We start from the raw sequence: 20,890 nt of genomic DNA on the forward strand, positions 1-20,890 counted from the left end.
TTCTTTATCCATTCATATGTCAATGGACATTTGGACTCTTCCCATACTTTAATATGTGCCTTACCTCTAGAATCTTCCCTTAGGATCATTTTGGGTTCAAGGTTTTCCATAGCCCCAGACATTAAATATTTGCTATGTGTGGGAGTTCTTGTCAGCAGTTTGTTCTTGAAATTATACCCCAGACATCTCTGAGACATAATTACTTTCCATTAGCAAGACATATCCATGCTGTCCTGTGCCTTCTCCCCTGGTCTCTGGCACCAGCTACCCTCCTGGGAGCCCAAATTTCTCAGTGGGGGATACCGTAAGAGACCCAAAATCTGGGTGTTGCCCACCCCTTAGATGGTTCTGCAGCCATGGACAGAGTGACATTCAAAACACGAGTTAAGGGGCACCTGGGTGGCTCAGTCGGTTAAGCGTCCAACTTTGGCTCAGGTCACGATCTCATGCAGGGTTCATGGGTTCAAGTCCGCATCGGGCTCTGTGCTGACAGCTTGGAGCCTGGAGACTGCTTCAGATTCTGTGTCTCCATCTCTCTCTGTCCCTTCCCCGCTCACGCTCTGTATCTCTTTCTCTCTCTCAAAAATAAAATAAACATTAAAAAAAAGAAACAAAAAATTAAGCACTAGTTAACGCTAATGTGTCTATAAAAAGTCCTTGGGAAAAAAACGGATCTCGCTGTAATGCAAGAACGTTTAAATCAGTGTTATCAAAATATTGATATATAAAATATCCATATTATATTTTGCCTTTCACCAAAATTTGTGTTTAGATTGCAGTTCTATCATAAATTTTTTAGGTGGGAGGAGGGGCAGAGGGAGAGAGAGAGAGAGAGAAAGAGAGAGAATCTTAAACAGTGTGGGGCTCAATCCCATGACTCTGCGATCATGACCTGAGCCGAAATCAAGAGTCAGATGCTCAACCAAGTGAGCCACCCAGGTGCCGCTCTAGCATAAAATTTAAACTTAACTCTCAAGTTCCAACTTATGGCTCCGTCTTGAGGACCTCGCGCATGAAAATTATGGTACGCTGTTTTCTAGCCAATGCGTGGAGTCAGCCTAAGTCTCGTCCACACTGAGACATGTTGGAGAAATAGGGGCTGCTTTTGATCATCACAATAGACCAACAGGCAGAAACTGAAACTATCCTAAGGAAAACAGAACACACAGTCCCTACCAATGCACCCCTGGCTTTAAAGCTTCTGAAGTTAACTTCTATACTTCTATGACTTACATGCTTAACTCATAAGTAATCATTTTTATCTTCTGTAGGTTTAAAATGGAAAAAGGCAATGTCGGTTTTACCCAAGTTCAATTTTCAGTAGATTTGCCTGCATCTAAGCATCTTAGCAAAACCTATTTGAATGGATTCGAAACTTCACAGCTCAGTCTCCTGCTCCAACTTCGTTCAGTACTCGCTTCGTTACCTAAAATAGACAAAACCAAATTATTTCATAAAATCTGTTTCTGTAAAGAAAGCCAAAAAGCGCTGGCTCCTTGGGGGAGAAGGTTACTAGTATTTGCAGGGTAGTTTTCAGTACTCCAACGTTTGTAAGGCTTCCTGCCTGATTTGTGGTGTTGGTGGGACCCCAGATTATCTTTTGTCTTTGTCACCTACATGCACAATCTGAACAGTACAAAAAACCTCACTGCCTTGGAAGGGTTAACTGCTCATCTGTTTCACCCAGCTTAGTTAATTTCAGCAGCTAAAAAGCTACTGCTTGGAGTGATAACTCTAAATATAAAAACTCAAAACAGCACTTAAGGGGAACACTGATTCGTCCAAATTTTTCTCTCTCTTTTAAAAAGAAACCTATAAGTATCATTTGGGGTCATTGTTAAAAATCTTATCTTGGTTGTTAGCCTTTTTTAGAGGCCAAATTATGATGGTCCCTAAATTCCTCCTGGGAAGACAACTGTCGATCACATATTCAAATGTTGTGAACCAATCACAAAACCCTCCTGTGTTCTAGTTCTCCAGAAAAAGAGGATGTGGGTACATAGAGAGGGATTTATTTTAAGGAACTGGCTCATGCAGTTGTGGGGGCGGCTAGTCCAAAATCTGCAGGGTGGGCCGGCAGTCTGGAGACCCGGGGAAGAGCTCGGGCTGCAGCTCAAGTCCAAAGGCAGTCTGGAGGCAGAATTCTCTCTCCCTCAGGGGAAGCACGATCTTTCTTTTAAAGCTTTCAAGCTATTGGATGAGGTCCACCCACATTATGGAAGGTGATCGGCTTTACTCAAGGTCAACTGATAGACAAGTTAATTTCATCTAAAAAACACTTTCACAGCAACATCTAGACTGGTGTTTGACCAAATATCTGGGCACCATGGCTTAGCCGAGTTCACCTAGAATTAACCGTCACACTTGCCCTGCTCCTTGGGGTGGAACTTGGGCCCTCGTCTGAGGTCTTACATTTGGCAACCTCTGGGGAGCTGCCTCTGACGGAGGCAAGTCCAGGTCCCCACACCCCCACAGGGTGGCTTGGCCATTTTACGGCTGGGGAAACCAAGTCCTAGCAAAAGGTTCCACGAATTGGTCCCAGGATCGTAAGAGGCCTGGGGGTAGAGTCAGGACAAAATCTTGCCTCATGGGATGGTGGCTCCCAGCTCTTTCCACCGCAATCGTTGGCTACAGCAGGGCCTGAGCTCGCCGGGGACATTCTCATTTCATTTCTGACTTGGAATATTACAGCCAAGCCTGAGCCCATTCAAACCAGAAACTCTGGGGGAAGAAAATCAACTGACTTCCTGGATGTGCCTTCGCGTTCCCATCCTCCGCCGTCCCACGGGGCAGAGCGCCGCGCCCGGCGGCCACACACAGAGCCATCCACAGAGGGACTTCTCTTTGAAAAGTGCTTTATTTCAACAAGATCTACGTTGGTGCATGGAAACATATCAAAATGTTACAGAAACGCGTCGCCCCTACTGAGGCCTTGTCAAATTACAACATGATCCCTAGATGCATCCGTTTGTAAGTTCAGAACCCAACAGTGAACCTGGTCATGTACCATTGCAGAGGGCAAATTATGATTAAGAAAAGGATACGTCACAAAGCTAAAACAAGTGGGGAAACCCTCAAGGACACTAACAGTAGTAACACACCAGAAACCATCGGCCGGGGAAGCAGGTCTGCGATCGGCTGGGAAGACTCCAGGGGTAAACTGAGGCTCTCCCTTCACCGCCTGTCCACATCTTGTGCTTGGGTAAAATGCAGGGGGCACTGTAACCTCCCGCGATGGGGTCACCGCTTTCAGTCCCGTCTGAAAGGCGGGTTGCTACATTCATTTTTCTCTCTCCCCCTATCAGAGACCACTGCTCATCTCCTGACTCAGGCAGAAATTTGTGTACAACTTAAGCAGCAACTCAAAAACGTGGGTTGCAGCATGGGGGACGCGGGAGACTTGCTCTGCTTGCTGTCTCAGCCCCCACATCACGGTTTGGCCACGAGGCCCTGAAATTCCCTTGTTCGTGCAGAAATTTCTCTCTTGGCGATGTATCCAGGGCACCATATTTCTCCATGTTAATAAGGACCTTTGCATTTTTTATTTTTTTTTTGACAGAGCCTCTCTTAAGAGTTTCTTGCGCTTCTGGGATCCGTTGCTCCTCTTCCTTCTGACATTCTGAAATAACCACCCAACTCTGCAGAAAAGAATTCATGCCAAGAAGTTTTGCATCTGAGAACAGATCTGTGTGTGTGTCATTGTATTTCAAAGTCTAAGCTACAGTGATGATAAAATGTCTTCATCTGGGGATCTCCAGGAGAGAGGATTATTGTTTTCTTTCCATAGGGAGGAGGGAAGGGTGCAAATATTTCTCCTTGAAGTCTCGGACCAAAACCCCAGTCCCCGCATTTTTCTCGAAGGTGGGTGGCTAATCTGAGCTCCTCCCTCCTCAACCTCGCTTAGAATCCAAGTCCATCAGCCTGGTGCCCACTCCTCACCAGCACATACAGGCAAGCCAAGCCTGCTATCTGTGCTTCTCAGTCTCTCCGCAAGGTATCCCCCCACCCCCATGTAACTCATCACCTGTCCACTCATGTGATCACCCAGAACGTGACCTTGTGCTTAATCTCACCATCATCTAGGGGAGCGGACCCCCTCCCCAGCCAGATGGACTCAGGCTTTTCCTTCATTTGATCACCTTGTAACATAAACCCCTAGAAAAAGAAAGCCAGATGTGGCTCTACTGCTTTTCACAAGTTAGGGGGAAAAACCTATAAATTGGCCTTTTGTTCCTCACACCATTTCAGGTTCATTGCACACAATTACATAACCCCCTACAAATCGGTACAGGAATTCAAAGCCGCCAGGCCATGTGATACCAGTGAGAAAATCCGGCTCCACACCGCGGTGAAGTGTCTCTGTTTCAGCCGCTGCTATTTCGAAGGCCCTTTCCAAAATTCCTGATCGGGTTGTTAGGAAGTAAGAAATGATCTCCAAACAGGGTGGGCCAAAATGCCACAAGGTACGGCGCACAGTATGTGGAACGTATCCTGTAAGATGCGATTTCCCCTGACTTCCACCCTGAATCCCTCCCGCCCCCCATCTTTAAAAAGCCAGGTCTACCTTAGCATCACTTTCTCGGCAAGGGATCCGGCAAACCTGACGTTTTGCAACATCTCCATATTTAAACTATCGTAGTGCTAGTACAAATCAAAGAGCACTCTTATGAACCAGAAATAGCTGTCCAACAAAAGTTAGTGGTTAGTAGTTTGCTTTGTGGGGGTTTTTCCGCCTCGCGCACCAAGGAGAATTACTGGGGCCAACAAAGGCTGCGAACATTCAAAATAAAAAGAACTGGAAGAGAAGTTTAAGTCATTTTCTCAAAGGCAAGACTCAGGAAGTGTGTTTGCATTCACAAACCCGCTCTCGCCCATCTGTATGTAACAAAGGAAGCCTCTCCCGCCCCCGGGGTTTTCTGTGCATTTAGCAGAGGCCCACCGAGATGTCTGATTGAGACTAAGGTCGCCGGATTTCCAGTCCACACCCCACAGGGCTGGTGGCGTTGTCCCTGAGGAGGAGGTCGCCTTGCTAAGAGACCCCCGGCAACACGCCAGGTGGCAGCGTGCCATCTTTTTGAAAATCAACAATGAGACCACAGCTGTGAGCCACCTACAGAGGCCACGGAGGCCACAGGGGACAGCAGGGGGCAGGAACCGCTCTGCTGCAAACCTCCACCTTCCTTGCAGGTGATGACCACTGGCACTCCTTCCTCCAACCGCCCAGCTCCCCAAACCTTCCTCGGAGGGGAGGTGAAGAGATGGGGAGTCTCTCCACCACCAAGGCTGAGACCCCTGATGTCAGGAGCTCCTGGCCTTGCTTGGTTGATCTCCCAGCCAGGCACCCTGCCCCCCATATCTGTCCCTCTTCAAACTGTGTCAGCCATACTGTTGCCCAGCTGCCCGTAAGTCTTCCTGATGGGGACCCCACGGGGACAGACTGTCCTGCCCTTTCCCTGCATTGGGGTCTGCTCTAAAGATCACCCAGGTGGCTGCTCAGAGAGGCCGAAAGAGAAGCTCCACCCTCCCTGTGCAGCCCAACCTGGGCCCCACCCCGGTCAATAGCAGCCTCCTCACTCTTGGAAGACCATCTCCACACACAAGGTGAGGGCCACTTGCAAGAATCCAGTGGTTGGAAAGACTGAAGCCTTGACTTCAAACACATGGCTTCAGGATCAAGTGCAGGAATCTCCCCTGGTGGTATGAAACGGGCCGGGCTCACAGGCCTGTCATTTCTGCAAGGAGCCTCTACACTTCCCTAAAGAGGGAAACTCTCTGGCCGCCACCCCAGAACGAGGCCAGGCCCCGGCCACACTAGCCAGCCTGCCACGTACAAACCGGTGAGACCCTTCCTTCAACTCACGGAGGCACCAAAGAGTTGGGGCCAGCAGCCTGGCATGCTTAGCGCATCAGGCTCCTCTCCTATCTCCTAGACGTGGCCGTGGAGGCCAGGACAGAGGCAGAATCCGTGCAGATCATCACATATGTCTTTGTTATTTAAAACAATCCAAGTTTCCAGTGTAAAAACATGCGGGCCTACTGCAGCTACCCCAAGGACGGTTTATCTTTGTCTTTCCATCGCACGCCCCCAGGGGCGTGGGGCTGTTATTTTGTTAAGTTCCAATCCCCAATCCTGTTACGTGTACGGGGAGAATCTCTACTAACATATAAATATCCCAAATGGTGCACTGGCTGAGTCCCCTCCCTTCTAAACATGTGTGGCTTGCTCTCTGGCACTGGAGGAGAGAAATCTTCCCTCCGACTTAAACCCCTCGGATTGGTGACTCGTCTGATTTTCCCCGTCTCAGCCAGCCTACCTGCAAGCCCCGTGGCACTTGTGCTGGTTGTTTGGAATTCAATGGCATGTGAATGTCAGGTAGGCACGTGGATACACACACTTACAGTGCACGCACGCGCTCATGTGCGGACACACGCCCGCGCACACATTTTGGGTCCTTATCACAAAATCAAAAGTCCTTGTGAGTGAAAGAAAGGAGCGGAGCACAGGGTTCCAGGGATGGGGAGTTGTCTGCTGGCTTCCCCATCCTGCTCCGGGCAGCAAATGGTGGCTTGGTGGGAGCTGGAGAGGTCCGCATCTAAAGGTTTCCACGGAAGGAAGGTACCCAGCTTCCTGTGCGTCTTCTCATGTCAGCGGCGGCCCCTGTGGCATCTGGATCCCCTCCCTCTTGCGGCTCAGATTGTTGCTGGGGTCTCAGCCATCTCTTCCAGCCTCTGCCGGATCATTAGCCGGAGCACCGTGTACCTGGGGACAGAAACAGCTGCGGTGGACAGCGGAAGGCAACACACACTCCCTCTTGATCTTTCCCCACCACCCGGGCCACAGGGGCCACCTGTCGCTCCTTCTGCTGCTATCACAGGCCCAGCCATCCGCCACTTTGTGGCTTGTGTTCATTTCCACACCCAGAGGACAGGAACTGAACAGACCAAATCCAAAGTGGACAACTTGACTATAGTTAGACACTCTGGCAAAAAGAAGGATGGGAAGGCAAAACGGAAACACCAACAGTAAGGGTTCCGCTAACCGAGTGCTGACTAGGCCCAAGGCTCCACGACACAGGAGCACGGGATCCTCACTTGGGCTGGACCATACGCAATTGCCATTATTTGACTACTTGGGCGGGGGGACTACAACGGCAGCGGCAACTTCGTACGGTTCAACCTAATATCAGTTAACCGCATTTTGCAGAACAGGCTATAACAACTACCAAACGTGGGTGTCCATGACTTGTCTCCACCCCCTCCCTGAACTAATAAGGCAGCGCGGACGCTGGAGTGTGTACGGCTGTAGGACTAACGGGAACATTCCTTAAGTCCAGGGCTTGGCACCGCACAGCAAAAGCCATCTTAAGAGTTTGGCACATAGTAAGTGTTCAATAAATATTAACTGCTATCATACTAGCTATTATCATTGATACAGCAAATATTATCGGTGCTATTCGCCAGTGGCAGAAGTCAATCAACTGTCCCGCTGTATCCATGAAAAGCAGCCCGATTTATGGCTAAACATGGCAAAAAATATCATAAAACATAACCAAAAACATCAAAGTCACAATAAAAAAAAAAACCCACCCCCGAGAAATAGGGTGAAACAAGTGATGGGGATTAAGAGGTACAAACTTCCGGTTATGAAATAAAAAGTCACAAGGATGAAAAGCATAGGGAATAGTCAATAATACTGTAATAATATATGGTGACAGATGGTGACCACACTTGTCGCGCACGGTGAGCACTGAATAATGCATAGAATTGCTGAATCGCTACGCCATACGCCTGAAACAAATATAACATTGTATGTCAACTATACTTCAACCAGGATTTTTTTTTTTAAATCCTCCCCAGAGAGAAGCTTTACTGGGCTTTTCAACCCAAATGCAATTTCCAGAAGAGAAATGTTGAGAAGGGAGAAGGGTAGGAGGAAAGGATTTCAGAGGTAGGGCTGTTCAGATTACTTTCTGCTGCTAAGATGGCTTTCTCTGGCACGCTTTTATGTCCCACATCAAAATGAGAAGCTGGCCTAAGAAGCAAAGAGACCAACACACTTATGTTTTGTGTCCCCATCTGAGATCCACATTTGTCACGGGAAGCCCCCGGAAGAAGGTCCATGGGACCCAGGCCCACACAGCCGCTCAGCACAGTCCCTGCAAGGCACCTGAACACCTGGGCTCCCCGCGGCCCTGGGAGAAGCCCAACCAGCCGCCCTGGGGCCATGCGTACTTGTGTATCAGCTTCTTGACTTCCCGGTCCTCTTCCTCTTGGAGCTTCTGAATGAAGCTTTTAAGGACAGGCATCTCGAACTTTATGTACTGGGCCACCTGGGGAGGAAGAAGTAAGTCTGGGGCACACACACACCCCCTCCCAACCCTATTCCAATTCCTTTTGGTGTCTCTCTTACGTAAGACCCAAAGCCGCGGGCACCTATTTCTACACGGATCCAAGATTTCCTTAAAGGCAGTAGCCAAGCCTCGTTCTTCTCAAGGCTGGCATCGAGATGGCTCCCTATACGTGATACAGATCTCCTAACTTCTCATTTCTCGTCCCCATGTATCCAGTCCACGACAAGGTGAAATCAAACACGGAAAAGCACTTTCTCCTGATGCAGCAATGCAGAGGAAAACCTGACCCACGGTATTCAATAAAACTCCCTGTTTGCCCCTAAGAGGATTTACGGAGCCACGGCTCAAGAAGATGGTTTGCATCTCGAGTCTCAAGCAGGCGTCCAAATGGGAGCTTACTCTGGAGAGGCTGTGGGGGTGAGGGTGGTTCCCGGGTGAGCCATCTGTCACCCCCCACAAGAATCCCCACCCTACTTTATCAACTCTTCTCCATGGGAAAAGTGGATTTCTCCACCCTATTCATGGCTACGTGACTTGTTTTGGTCAATGGAATGTGTGTGGACGTGATGTAAGACACAACTGAGTGGAGGCTTCAAAGAAGTTACTTGCACTACAGGCACCTGCCATGAGAAGTGTACCTCAGGGAGGCACTACCCCTTAGGCCTGGGTCTCTGAATGAGACATGAAGTGCACACCTGAACTCAACCCACAGCCCCCAGCAGAGCTGCTGCTATTCGCCTGCGGCCTCCTGAGAAAAAGGCAAATGCTGTTGTAAGCAGCTAAGATTTGGGGATGTTTGTTACCTCAGCAAAAGCTGACTGACGCATAAGATAAGGTAAAATCACTGCTAACTTCTTGAAGCCGCTAAGAGAGGTTTACAGAAACTTCTCGGGCCTCTTACGGTACCCCAGAAAGGCTGAAGACATTTACTCCTTCCATGGAAACCACTTGGTGCCTGAGCCTACCTCCAACAAATCCCCAGGGCATACCCTCAGTCTAGCCTCTGCGTTCATTCTCCCTGCTAATGGCTTCAAGGAAACCCGGTATTGAGGAATGGCAGCAAAATGGGGCATGGCCCTTGGTCAAAAAAGTCAAGCTATACCCCAGTTGCAGGTAACCCAACCAAATCCCCACCCACCTGAGGACAGACCAGCCGACCAAAAGGGGACTCACATCATAGGTGACTTCCTCCACCTGGTCCTTCTCCATAAGAAACACTTTGGAGACCTGCTCACACGGGCCCTGGAGGATTCGAGCTACCAGCGGGTAATCGGTGTTCTTGAGCTTCTGTTTCTCTGTAACACACACACAGCCAGGAGCAGCCCTGAGTTCGGCCCGAGGCCCTTCTCACCATAAGTAGTGGCCAACTCAGGGGCCCAAATGGCCCAGGCACCTTAGGAGATGCGGCCACGTAAGTCAGGAGACTGAATAGTGAATGAACAATTCTTGTTCAAAGCAACCATTCCCTCCCCCCTCTCCCTAACAAAACTACCATGCTCAGGGGCGCCTGGGTGGCGCAGTCGGTTAAGCGTCCGACTTCAGCCAGGTCACGATCTCGCGTTCCGTGAGTTCGAGCCCCGCGTCGGGCTCTGGGCTGATGGCTCAGAGCCTGGAGCCTGTTTCCGATTCTGTGTCTCCCTCTCTCTCTGCCCCTCCCCCGTTCATGCTCTGTCTCTCTCTGTCCCAAAAATAAATAAACGTTGAAAAAAAAAAAATTAAAAAAAAAACTACCATGCTCAAATCCTTTGGAAGATACTCTACTGGAGGAATTGGTCTTATCTACCTCTTAAGAACATCCAGTTCCTCTTTAAATAAGCAGTTACGTTTTAGTGTTTGTTTCCTGACCACATACGGCATTCCCCAGTGGACTCAGCCAGTGAGCCCACTGGCCTTGGAGGCAAACAACATTTGGAGGTTTCCAAAAGCCAAACAACAAGCAAATGAGGCAGAGGTTTGGTTTGGTTTGTTTGTTTGTTTGTTTTCCTGTTTTGAGTGAAGTAAAAATGTTCAAGTACACGGTATTTTTCAGACTTACCACCACTGGTATGGACCACATACAAAGCAAACTCTTCTGCGGAATTCTCGATCTGAAGCAGAAACAAAAGATACTTGGAGGAAGCACATATTCACACATCCCAAGCCCGAGCCATTCCTTCTTGAATGCCACAAAGCTCAATCAATTTTAGGCAACTTTTGAGGGGGGCGCTATTTATCTACAGCTCTCAGGGGGGATGAGGAGAGGGGGCAGGCCGGGAACTTCACCAGTCACAGCAGATAATCAGGGCTGAGGCTTCCTGCACCCTGCCAAGCACAGCGTTCCACACTTTGCATGCGTTCACTCATCTAAGGCTCCCGACAACCTCTCAATGGGGTCCCGTTAACCCTCATTTTACAGACGAGGGAGCAGAAACACAGGGAGCTTTAGTAAGTTGCTCAGCTCATCCATGCAGCAGGTGATGGCTGGGGATTCGAACCCAGAGCCTGTGCCCTTAGGCCACTGGGCGACACTGGCCTCAATAAAAATAAGAATCTCTGACTCCAAAAGATAAGGGGATGATTCCTATAAAGGGATTGTGGAAAACAGAGTAACAGGACTTTAAAAAAACTCATGCACTATAATTTACACATCTACTGAAGTTCCTTTTTAAAAAAATTTTGGGGGGCGCCTGGGTGGCTTGGTCAGTTGAGCATCCGACTTCGGCTCAGGTCATGATCTCACGGTCCGTGAGTTCGAGCCCCACGTCGGGCTCTATGCTGACAGCCAGAGCCTGGAGTCTGTTTCGGATTCTGTGTCTCCCTCTCTCTCTGCCCCTCCCCTGTTCATGCTCTGTCTCTCTCTGTCTCAAAAATAAATAAAAACGTTAAAAAAAATAAAATAAAATAAAATAATTTTTTTAATGTTTATTTTTGAGAGAGTGAGCATGAGAGGGGGAGGGGCAGAGAGAGGGGACAGAAGATCTGACAGCAGAGAGCCTGATGCGGGGCTCGAACTCACAAACTGTGAGACCATGATCTGAGCTCAAGTCAGACACTCAACTGACCGAGCCACCCAGGCGCCCCTGAAGTTCCTTTTTCAGAGTCGGTTCCCCAAATTTGTTTCAGAAGTCAGTCTGTACACAGAGCCCCAAACCAGGCATCAGGCCTGGGGTCTCAGAATCCCCCGCAAGTTGCCCAACAGGCTCCCGGCCTCACCTCCGGGCTTTGGACTCAGCAGGTCTAATTCAGGGCCGGGGCCTGAGAAGCTCTGCTTTGCTGACAAGCTCCCACGTGATGCTGATGCCGCAGGGTCTGAAGAACCAAACCGTCTGCCCGGTGCCCCCTTACCACACACTCTCCACGGCCCCCCTTTCCACCCCGGGCACACGCACCAGCCATCCCAGGCCAGCCAGCAGAAGGAACTTGCCTTAAATTTGTTAAGCAGCAGCTTCAGGACCTGTGGGGTGGTCATGGTGCTGTTGATACGGACGTTGGTGACAGAACCATAGGCCGGCGTGAACACTGACGTCTGTCAATAGAGAGGTCTGGTTCAGGCTGGCAGGGGGGACAAGGACTGGGGCACTAAAACTTGCGTGTCCAGGCCCCGCGACCTGGGGTACAGGGCACAGTGACAATGGCACTTACCCTGTGCACCCTGAGAGCCCCCTGATGGCCTGACAAGCAGTGGGCCTTGATGTCAATAAGGCCGCCCTGGGCTTTGCCTAACTCAGGAGCTCATCGCCCACCCGCCGCCCCCGAGGGAGGCTGGGGGTTCTGAGCTTGGCGCGTGGCAGGGCGGGGGAGGGGGAACAGACCCAGATAAGAAAGACCTCCTCTCCAGATAAAACATGCACGAGGCCCCCTTGTGACTTCCACACAAGGTCTCTGACCGCTCTCCCATGATGCACTTGCTTCCGGGGCTGGGTTCGGACCAGGCAGCAGGAGGAAAGAGGGTCAGCTAGCTTTGGGAGAGGCAAGCGGTGCAGGGACACCCCTGCCTTGAGTCCTGCAGCTCTGTGTCAGGGGCAGCACTTAGCTCACGGAAACGGGAGACCCCACAGCAGCTAAGAGGCACGCGGTGTAGGAAGTGGGTAACGTGTGGATTTTCCAGGGAGTGGGGAATGGCTCTGATGTTTGTGGGGTCATCTCACCCACCACCCTGAGGGGACTCCTGATCTGGGGTCCCTCACCCCTCACAGGGCCGGCAGAGCCTGAAGCCCACCCACCACCCAAAGACGGAACAGCAAACACTTGGCTTCCCACACGTCTGCGGCCTCGAGGGGGCGGCTGCCCAGGGAGAGACCTTATTCCCTTGAGGCTCCCCAGGCCCCGACCCCCCCATCCTCTCTACCTTGTGGTTGTAGAAATGGCCATTGATGGAGAATCGGTGGCGTCTGATTCGCCTCTGGTCACTGGGTGTCCTCACATTTCCACGGCGACGCACCCCAACATCACTGCGCGTGCGCATCAGCTGTGGGGTGTCTTCCTGCAGGGTCTTCAGGCCCCTGGAGTCTAAGAGGGAAGGGAGAAACGAGCTCTGTCTGCCTGGATCCGGGACGTGGCGGTTCGCACACAGTAGTACCCTTTTTGTGGCCAACGTTACGGTACCCACGGCCGCCTCCCCCAAAATGCGTTTCATAAAAACAGTGTTTCCCGCTGGGGGGGGGGGGTGGGGGTGGAAACATATGGTATGATGCACTGAGAAGCAATCCAGTGACAAGGTTCAGAGCACAGACTTCAGAGCCAGATTCCCAGGGTCAAGCCCCAGCTCCACCACTGTCATGTATCATGAACCCCTCTATGCCTCAGTTCCCTCACCTATAAAATGGGCATCACGGAATTGTTGTGAGAGTTTAGTGAATTAATTCACACAAAGCATTTAGAATAGCGCTTGGCACAGGATAAGCACGACATAAGGACGTGCAAGATATAGCAAGCTGACAATATCTTCAAGATTACACATGCGCATAGCCTCAGACCCAGAAATTCCACTTGGAAGAATCCTACAGACACTGATGAATGTGCGAAATGACACGTGTACAAGGCCACTAACTGCAACCTTGTTTGTCACAGCGAAAGCCTGGAATGACTTGGGGTGCCTGGGTGGCTCAGTTGGTTAAGCGTCAGACTCTTGATTTCGGCTCAGCTCACGATCTCATGGTTCCGTGGGATCAAGCCCCACGTGGGGCTCCGAGTTGACGGCATGGAGCCTGCTTGGGATTCTCTCTCTCCCTCTCTCTGTCCCTCCCCCGCTCATGTGTTCTCTCTCTCTCTCAAAACAAATAAAAGACTGGAATGACTTCAATGTCTATCAGCAGGGAGTGATCCACATTTCTTCACACAATGGAAAGAACACAGAAGTTCTTCATGGATTTGTACGGAACAGTCCTCAAAACAAACTAATAGAAACAGGGATGTGCAGGGGCGCCTGGGTGGCTCAGTCGGTTAAGCGTCTGACTTCGGCTCAGGTCATGATCTTGCTTGGTTTGTGAGTTCAAGCCCCGCATCGGGCTCTGTGCTGACAGCTCAGAGCCTGGAGTCACCTTCAGATTCTGTGTCTCCTCCTCTCTCTGCCCCTCCCATGCTCATGCTCTGTCTCTCTCTGTCTCTCAATAATAAATAAATGTTTAAAAAAAAACTTTAAAAAAAGAAAAAGGTGCAAAATGCTACCCTTTATGTAAATGGGGGAAGAAAAGAAATGATGTCCGACGATAAAGGTATGTTGCTGTGTATTTGCTTGTATTCATATAGAATATCTTGGCAAGATATTCTCACCATGCCTTCAGGTTTTTTCTAGGGAGAGAACCTCTAAGGTGAGTAGACAAAATGGGGAATTTTCACCTGTTTCCTTTGATTCCTCTTTGAATCCTGAACCATGTGAATTTCATTTATTTAATTTACAACATCTATAACCGCATCGGTCTTCACATAAGTGGGCCCAAAGCAGGAGCCTTGCCCTCCACGCACGTACCTGTGGGACTCGATGTCTGTTCACTCTCGGGTGGGGCATCCACTTCCGAGATCTGAATGTTGGGCACGGTGAGGGGCTTCAGGATGGTGCTGGGGAGGCAGAAAACAAAAAGAAGCCTGGCTCAGTCCCTGTGGGGGGACACTCCCTCTCCTGCAAGGGGAGCACTTCGCCTGTGCCAGGCAGGGGACCAGCCACACCCTCATGGACGGCCCGTGCTAAGTGTCCCATGAGGCTGGCCCGGCTCCAGGGCGGAACCCTGGGTAGGGAGGGGGTATGTTGGAGGAGAATATGCTCATTCCCAGCATCTGCAGCAACATAAGCACCCAATTCACCGAGGCCAGGATGGAGAGCACCGAAGAACAAAATCCATGTGCTATGTGCGTGCAGTTTCTAAGCACATATGGGTTCTATAGCTTCTTTGGGAAACCCTAATAATCTCCGGACAAGATTCCAGTTCGGATCCTTTTCTGTTGTAGGAGTGACTCTAAAGGAATCTAAAAGGAACGGCATCTAAAAGGAATGGAAAGTATCTAAAAGGAACGGAAAGTAACAGGTTGGTTGCCGTGGGGGTCAGGGCCTCATTGGAAGGGCCACTGATGATCGCGTTCTTGGGGTTGCCGGACGGAATGCTCAGCCGAGCTGGAGAAAGGATCACAAGCAGGCAGTCTGAGCAGAGTCCTGGTGTTGCCATGGTAATTGGCAAATGACTCCCCGAAGCCAAAAGGGATAATGACAGCAGCTCAGAGAAGCACACCCAAAATCAACAGAGGATTTGGCTCGAAAGGAGAATCATACTTAACCAATGAGGACCATCCCATAATGAGAAGAGTGTGGGCTCCCTGGCACCCAGCAGAGATGGGACTTATGGTCCAGGGATGATAGTTTTAAAAGACAATAAAAATTGAAAATCTGAAAGAACTTCCTGTTGTAGTAGAACTCTGGACTTCTGACCCTAGAATGGAACTGGTCAGAGCCTCTCGGGAATGGTGAGCCCTGGACGCTCACAGGGGCCACCGCCCATTCCCGCATCGAGGCAGAAACTGGCCTCAGCATCCTTCTGCACACAGTGGTCCAGGCGGTCACGTTATTAGAGCAGGCATCAGAGCTAACATTCTTACGGTTCTGACAACTCTCTCAAAGTACTAGTAGGTTTCAAGAACCAACCAAGACCGCTTGATGTTGCAGGGATGGCGGAAGAAACAAGTGTGCAGAGTGAAGGACCCCTTAGCAGGCTCAGCCGAAAATCACGCGGTCAAACGGCATTTTAAAAATCCTCTCACTTAGGGGACGGAATGCAGCATAGTCCGGGCACTGGGATGCGGCTGTGGAAAGGGCTTGACCCACAGGAAATCAAATATGGTAGAAATGCTGAAATCAGAGTGGAGTGAGAAACCATCAAAGGCAGATGAAGCCAGAGAACCTTGACTAGACCTCGCAGCGCCTGATGGGATGGGCAACAACTTCCCTCCTAAAATTCCCTTGGAAAGAAAGCAGATCAGCTCCAGGGTTTGGCCACAGTGTAGCTTTCTCTCCACTTTAGAGAAAGATTGATTTGGCTGTGGAGTTTAACAGAACATTCAGCGTGTCCAACAGACAGGGCTTGGTTCTGGGTTAAAACAGAAAACACATCGCTGCGGTTTTGGCTGCGAGGTCGCCCCCCCCCCCCCCCCCCCCCCCCCCCCCCGCCACACTCCGGCCCCAGGGCAGCAGGGACCAATGACAAGTGTCTGGATGGAACGCAGCTAGTCACTTGATACCAAGAACTGAAGTCCCAGAAAGAAGGCCCGGTAAAGAGGGCGGGCCTCACTACAGGTGCTCGGCCACCATCTGGCAGCGGAGGGAGGGAAGGAGCAGACCTTCCCAGACTCCCAGCGGGGAGCCGGAAGAGGGGGCCTCCCAGACATGCAGAGCTTCCATGTTGGAACCCTAAGTGTCTCCGGAGCAGGGTCATTCTATGAGAAGGGGTCCCCGTGGAGAGGTGCTGGGACACCAGGTGTCCCATCGGAAATCTGTAGGCTAGGCCTGGCTGGCCGCTGGCGGTTCCCCTCAGAGGCTCCAGAATTCTCCATGACAGAGGACTCACTGCTCAGCCAGGCGCTGGCTGGTGCACCTCCCCTCTCACTCTCATCCAGTGATTGTGGTGACAGGCACGGTGGCCAGATCACACGAACATCTGCTCCTTCCTCCTCCTTCTAAGCCCAGAACAGGTGCACCCGCAGCGCAGGTGGGAGAGTGGGGCGCTGGGATCAAGGCTCGCTGGACGAAGGTGGCATTTACCGACTCAAGAACATTCAAGAACGGAATCCCCAGACATGCCCGGTCCCCCGCCCCCCCCCCCCCCCGGTCCCATCTCTCCCCACTCACCCCTGAGCCCCCAAGTTACAGCCAGAGTGCCAGGAGGAAGAGGATGGCGGGGGGCGAATGCGTTCATTGTCATCTTGCATCTGCAGGCGGATGGGCCGGCGCAGCCCCCAGGAGATGTTCAGCAGCCCCTCCACGATGAACTCATCTTCCTCCTGCCCACGGAGCAACTGACACAGTGAGCCAGCCCAGAAAACCCCACCAGCGCCACGCTGGAGGGCAGCTGACAGCACCCTTGATGTGTCCTTGCTGGGCATGCCCAGTTATACTCACACCCCAGCTCCAGGACGCACCCCACTGCAAACTACCCCGATGACCTCACGGGTCAACACAAAAGTTGCCCTGAAATTCAAGTACATGTGCGTAAATTATAAAAAAATGGGGTATTTTTTCAGGCGCCTGGGTGGTTCAGTCAGTTAAGCATCTGACTTTTGATTTCAGCTCAGGTCATGATCTCACAGTTCGTGAGCTCAAGTCCCACATCGGGCTCTGCGCTGAGAGTGCGGGGCCTGCTGGGGATGCTCTCTCTCTCCCTCTCTCTCTGCCCCTCTCCTGCTCGTGCTCACGCTCTCTCTCTCTCTCTCTCTCTCTCAAATAAACTTCAAAAAAAAATGGGGTGTTTTTTTAATACTTTGCAGGAAAAAGAATACATCTTTTAAAGTGAGACTAACCTTGCTAACAAAGCAAGAGCTAAATTCTTGCATTAGCTACTTCCCCTCCCCTACCAGGGAAAGTGATATGTGTTTAGCCTTAACATGTGTTTAGCAATCTGACCTGCCGGTTGAAGGAGATTCAAAGTAACGTTTCCCCAAGTTGATTCTACAGAATACTAGCTCCTCTAACAGGTCACCTGTTACCTTAAAAAAGGGTGTCAAGTGATCATGAGTTGGGAGACGATGTGTTAATCAGATTTCTTACCAGCAGAACTTCCCAGAGCCTTTAATTAGCTAATGTGCTACCTGACGGCTCTCCACGAGGTTAACAGGTCCTGTAAGGATTCCCAGTTTATACTCAAGGGTTGTTGACTGGTAAGAAATTAAATGTGAAACCCTTTTAAGGGCATCTGCATGTTTTATCCCAAAGAAATTAGTCTCATTGATGACCATGAAACCCTTTCATCATAGAACATTCTGAGAATTTATTCTATAAGACGCAGCCCAGAAACGTTGTTCAAGGACCTAAATCTTGCAAATGGCCCAGCCATGAATTAGGAGAAGTTTTCAGGACAATGCATAAAAGGGTCAGACTGGGGCGCCTGGGTGGCGCAGTCGGTTAAGCGTCCGACTTCAGCCAGGTCACGATCTCGCGGTCCGTGAGTTCGAGCCCCGCGTCGGGCTCTGGGCTGATGGCTCAGAGCCTGGAGCCTGTTTCGGATTCTGTGTCTCCCTCTCTCTCTGCCCCTCCCCCGTTCATGCTCTGTCTCTCTCTGTCCCAAAAATAAATAAACGTTGAAAAAAAAAAATTTTTTAAAAAAAAAAATAAAAAAAAAAATAAAAATAAAAGGGTCAGACCTTCTTTCCCAAGTCTCAGAAAAACCCACAGATGTCAGACCTGGGCCACAGCCACGTCTTTATGCTGTATGGATAAAGATGACACCTGTCCAATGAACCACTGACCTGGATCCCAGGATCACCCTCAGAGAGGTGGGGGAAGAATAAAAGAAAGCAGGAGATAAGTGAAACAACTTTCATGTGTGGGGGAAGCTTGGGGAGAAAGCTTTATTTAAGAACAGGCCATATGAGGGGCGCCTGGGTGGCGCAGTCGGTTAAGCGTCCGACTTCAGCCAGGTCACGATCTCGCGGTCCGTGAGTTCGAGCCCCACGTCAGGCTCTGGGCTGATGGCTCAGAGCCTGGAGCCTGTTTCCGATTCTGTGTCTCCCTCTCTCGCTGCCCCTCCCCCGTTCATGCTCTGTCTCTCTCTGTCCCAAAAATAAATAAACGTTGAAAAAAAAAAAAATTAAAGAACAGGCCATATGGGGCACCTGGGTGGCTCAGTCAGTTAAGCATCTGACTTCAGCTCAGGTCATGATCTCACGGTTCGTGAGTTTAAATACCACATCAGGCTCTGTACTGACAGCTCAGAGCCTGGAGCCTGCTCCGGAGTCTGTGTCTCCCTCCTCTCTCTGCTCCTCCCCTGCTCCCACTCTCTCTCTCTCTCTCTCTCTCTCAAAAATAAATAAACATTAAAAAACTTTATTAAAAAAAAAAGAACAGGTTATACGTATGCCTTCTAGCTGGTCGAGGCTGGCGTCACTACTCTTACATCACATGATTTAGGCAAAGTAGGACTTTGCCTGGTTTAAGGGCCACAGAAAAAGTCACTGCATCTCACATACTATCCCCAACCAGCCTGCCTTAGTAGTTGAAATTCCACCATCTGACTGATATCTGTTTCTATGGATTAAATCGCCATGGCTAGATAACCTGAAAATGTGTTTAGCATGGTATTACCCATATCTTCTTATCAGTCTAGAACACTTGAGTATAAATTACTCTACTAGGCTCCTATATAGCTCATCATCTATCTGATAACAGGCTTTACAGAAATGGATACAGGATGAGTAAGCTTAGATTCAGGATGGGGGCTGGGAAAAGACGGACGGATAGCAAAGAGCATCCTGGGAAGACACCCTAGGAAGACCGCTACAGCTGTGGGGAAGGGCAGAGCATTTCCTCGCAGACCTCACATGATTTGCCGATTTCATGAAAGTCCCCCTTGGGAGGAACCCCCCCACCCCCGCTCAGCCTCACATCCCCAGAAATGTCCTTGGAACAGAAAAGCTCATCCTCTTTAGAACAAAATGAGCCTGGGGGTCTCCTTCCAAAGAACTCCAGGGACACCACTGACATCCTAAATGAGAGGCCTCTCCCAGGGGCAGGAGAGGCAGGGACCCTTAGACCCTGGAGACACGGAGGCAAAGTCTGGCCGGCCCACAGGCCTTCCCCGGAGATGCCTTACCTCACGGTGCCGCAGCTGCAAATTCTGGCCTTCATAGTACAAATTGTAGGTCTTCAGATGCAGGAGAAGTTCGTTCCTTAGGGGAAAAAAATACAAAAGGTGTAACACTCTTAGCTGAAGCCACTGAATGCCGTCATTCCCTCTTTTCTCACCTCTAACCTGGCCTTCAGCCACCCCAGTCTGGGTGTCTGTCCACATGCATGTACACACACACACACACACACACACACAGCCACCACCCCCACCTTCATGTTCCCCCAAGATCCAGGTCAAGAGTAGACACCAAGTGTAAGGAACAACTCCAGAAAACCAAGGCCGGCCACGCCTGCTGACGAAGCCTGGCAGTTCTGACCACGCTCCCTAAACCCAAGCTAAATACGCCGCCCCCCACGAGGCACAGACTCAGAGGCCAACGCACTACAAAGTCCACAGACAAGGTTTCTCTGGCGTCTCCACTGTCTGTCCTCCCTCACATATGCTGTGAGTTAGGACAGGATGATCCCTGTAGGCCTCCGTGAGACTCAGAAACTTCTGGGCTTTTCAGAAAGTTAAAAGGTCTGGACCCCACCGACTTAAGCTTCATAGACATGACCTTAGGGCGTGTTTAAAAACCTACAAACTCCCATCAACGGTGGAGTGGATGAATAAAGGGAGCTGAGTCACATAGTGGAATATCACGTAGCCGCGAGAATATGAACGAGCTACGCACAACACGATGAATCTCACAGACGTTATACTGAGCAAAAGAAGCCTCACACAAAAGACCACGTATCGTATGGTTCCAGGTATGTAATGTTTAAAATGGGTGCTAGAGGGGCGCCTGGGTGGCTCAGTCGGTTGAGCGTCCGACTTCAGCCCAGGTCATGATCTCGCGGTCCGTGGGTTCGAGCCCTGCATCAGGCTCCGTGCTGACAGCTCGGAGCCCGGAGTCTGTTTCAGATTCTGTGTCTCCCTCTTTCTCTGACCCTCCCCTGTTCATGCTCTGTCTCTCTCTGTCTCAAAAATAAATAAACATTAAAAAAAAAAATTTTTTTTTAAATAAAAAAAATAAATAAAATGGGTGCTAGAATTCAGGATAGTGGTTCACCTTGGGAAGCAGTGACCACAAGGGGGAAGAAGGGGGTTCTGGGCCCTGGTAATACTCTATTCTACAAACTTTTATCTTTTTATTGTATTCTAGATGCTTTCAGTTTATTTTATTTTTTGTTTATTTATTCTTTTAAATGTTTATTTCTTTTTGAGAGAGAAAGAGAGCACAAGTGGGGAAGGGGC

The 20,890-nt window shown here is 50.2% G+C and overlaps 1 protein-coding gene across 4 annotated transcripts in view; it reads right to left on the reverse strand.

Moving 5' to 3' along the window:
• Positions 1-2,838: 2,838 nt before the first annotated feature.
• RASSF2 (Ras association domain family member 2) overlaps positions 2,839-20,890 on the reverse strand; it is a 45,015-nt gene continuing 26,963 nt past the window's right edge. For all 4 annotated transcript variants that reach the window (XM_045445214.1, XM_045445217.1, XM_045445215.1 and 1 more), the window contains exons 3-11: positions 19,619-19,694; positions 16,663-16,814; positions 14,299-14,387; positions 12,679-12,839; positions 11,755-11,856; positions 10,387-10,438; positions 9,525-9,646; positions 8,233-8,330; positions 2,839-6,760 (exon numbers count right to left, since the gene is read on the reverse strand). In XM_045445214.1, the coding sequence (XP_045301170.1) occupies positions 6,691-6,760; positions 8,233-8,330; positions 9,525-9,646; positions 10,387-10,438; positions 11,755-11,856; positions 12,679-12,839; positions 14,299-14,387; positions 16,663-16,814; positions 19,619-19,694 (922 nt within the window). In that variant the 3' untranslated portion in view covers positions 2,839-6,690. The remainder of the gene's footprint in view (positions 6,761-8,232; positions 8,331-9,524; positions 9,647-10,386; positions 10,439-11,754; positions 11,857-12,678; positions 12,840-14,298; positions 14,388-16,662; positions 16,815-19,618; positions 19,695-20,890) is intronic.

This window comes from Leopardus geoffroyi, chromosome A3, assembly GCF_018350155.1.
Source record: "Leopardus geoffroyi isolate Oge1 chromosome A3, O.geoffroyi_Oge1_pat1.0, whole genome shotgun sequence".
Classification (NCBI taxonomy): Eukaryota; Metazoa; Chordata; class Mammalia; order Carnivora; family Felidae; genus Leopardus; species Leopardus geoffroyi.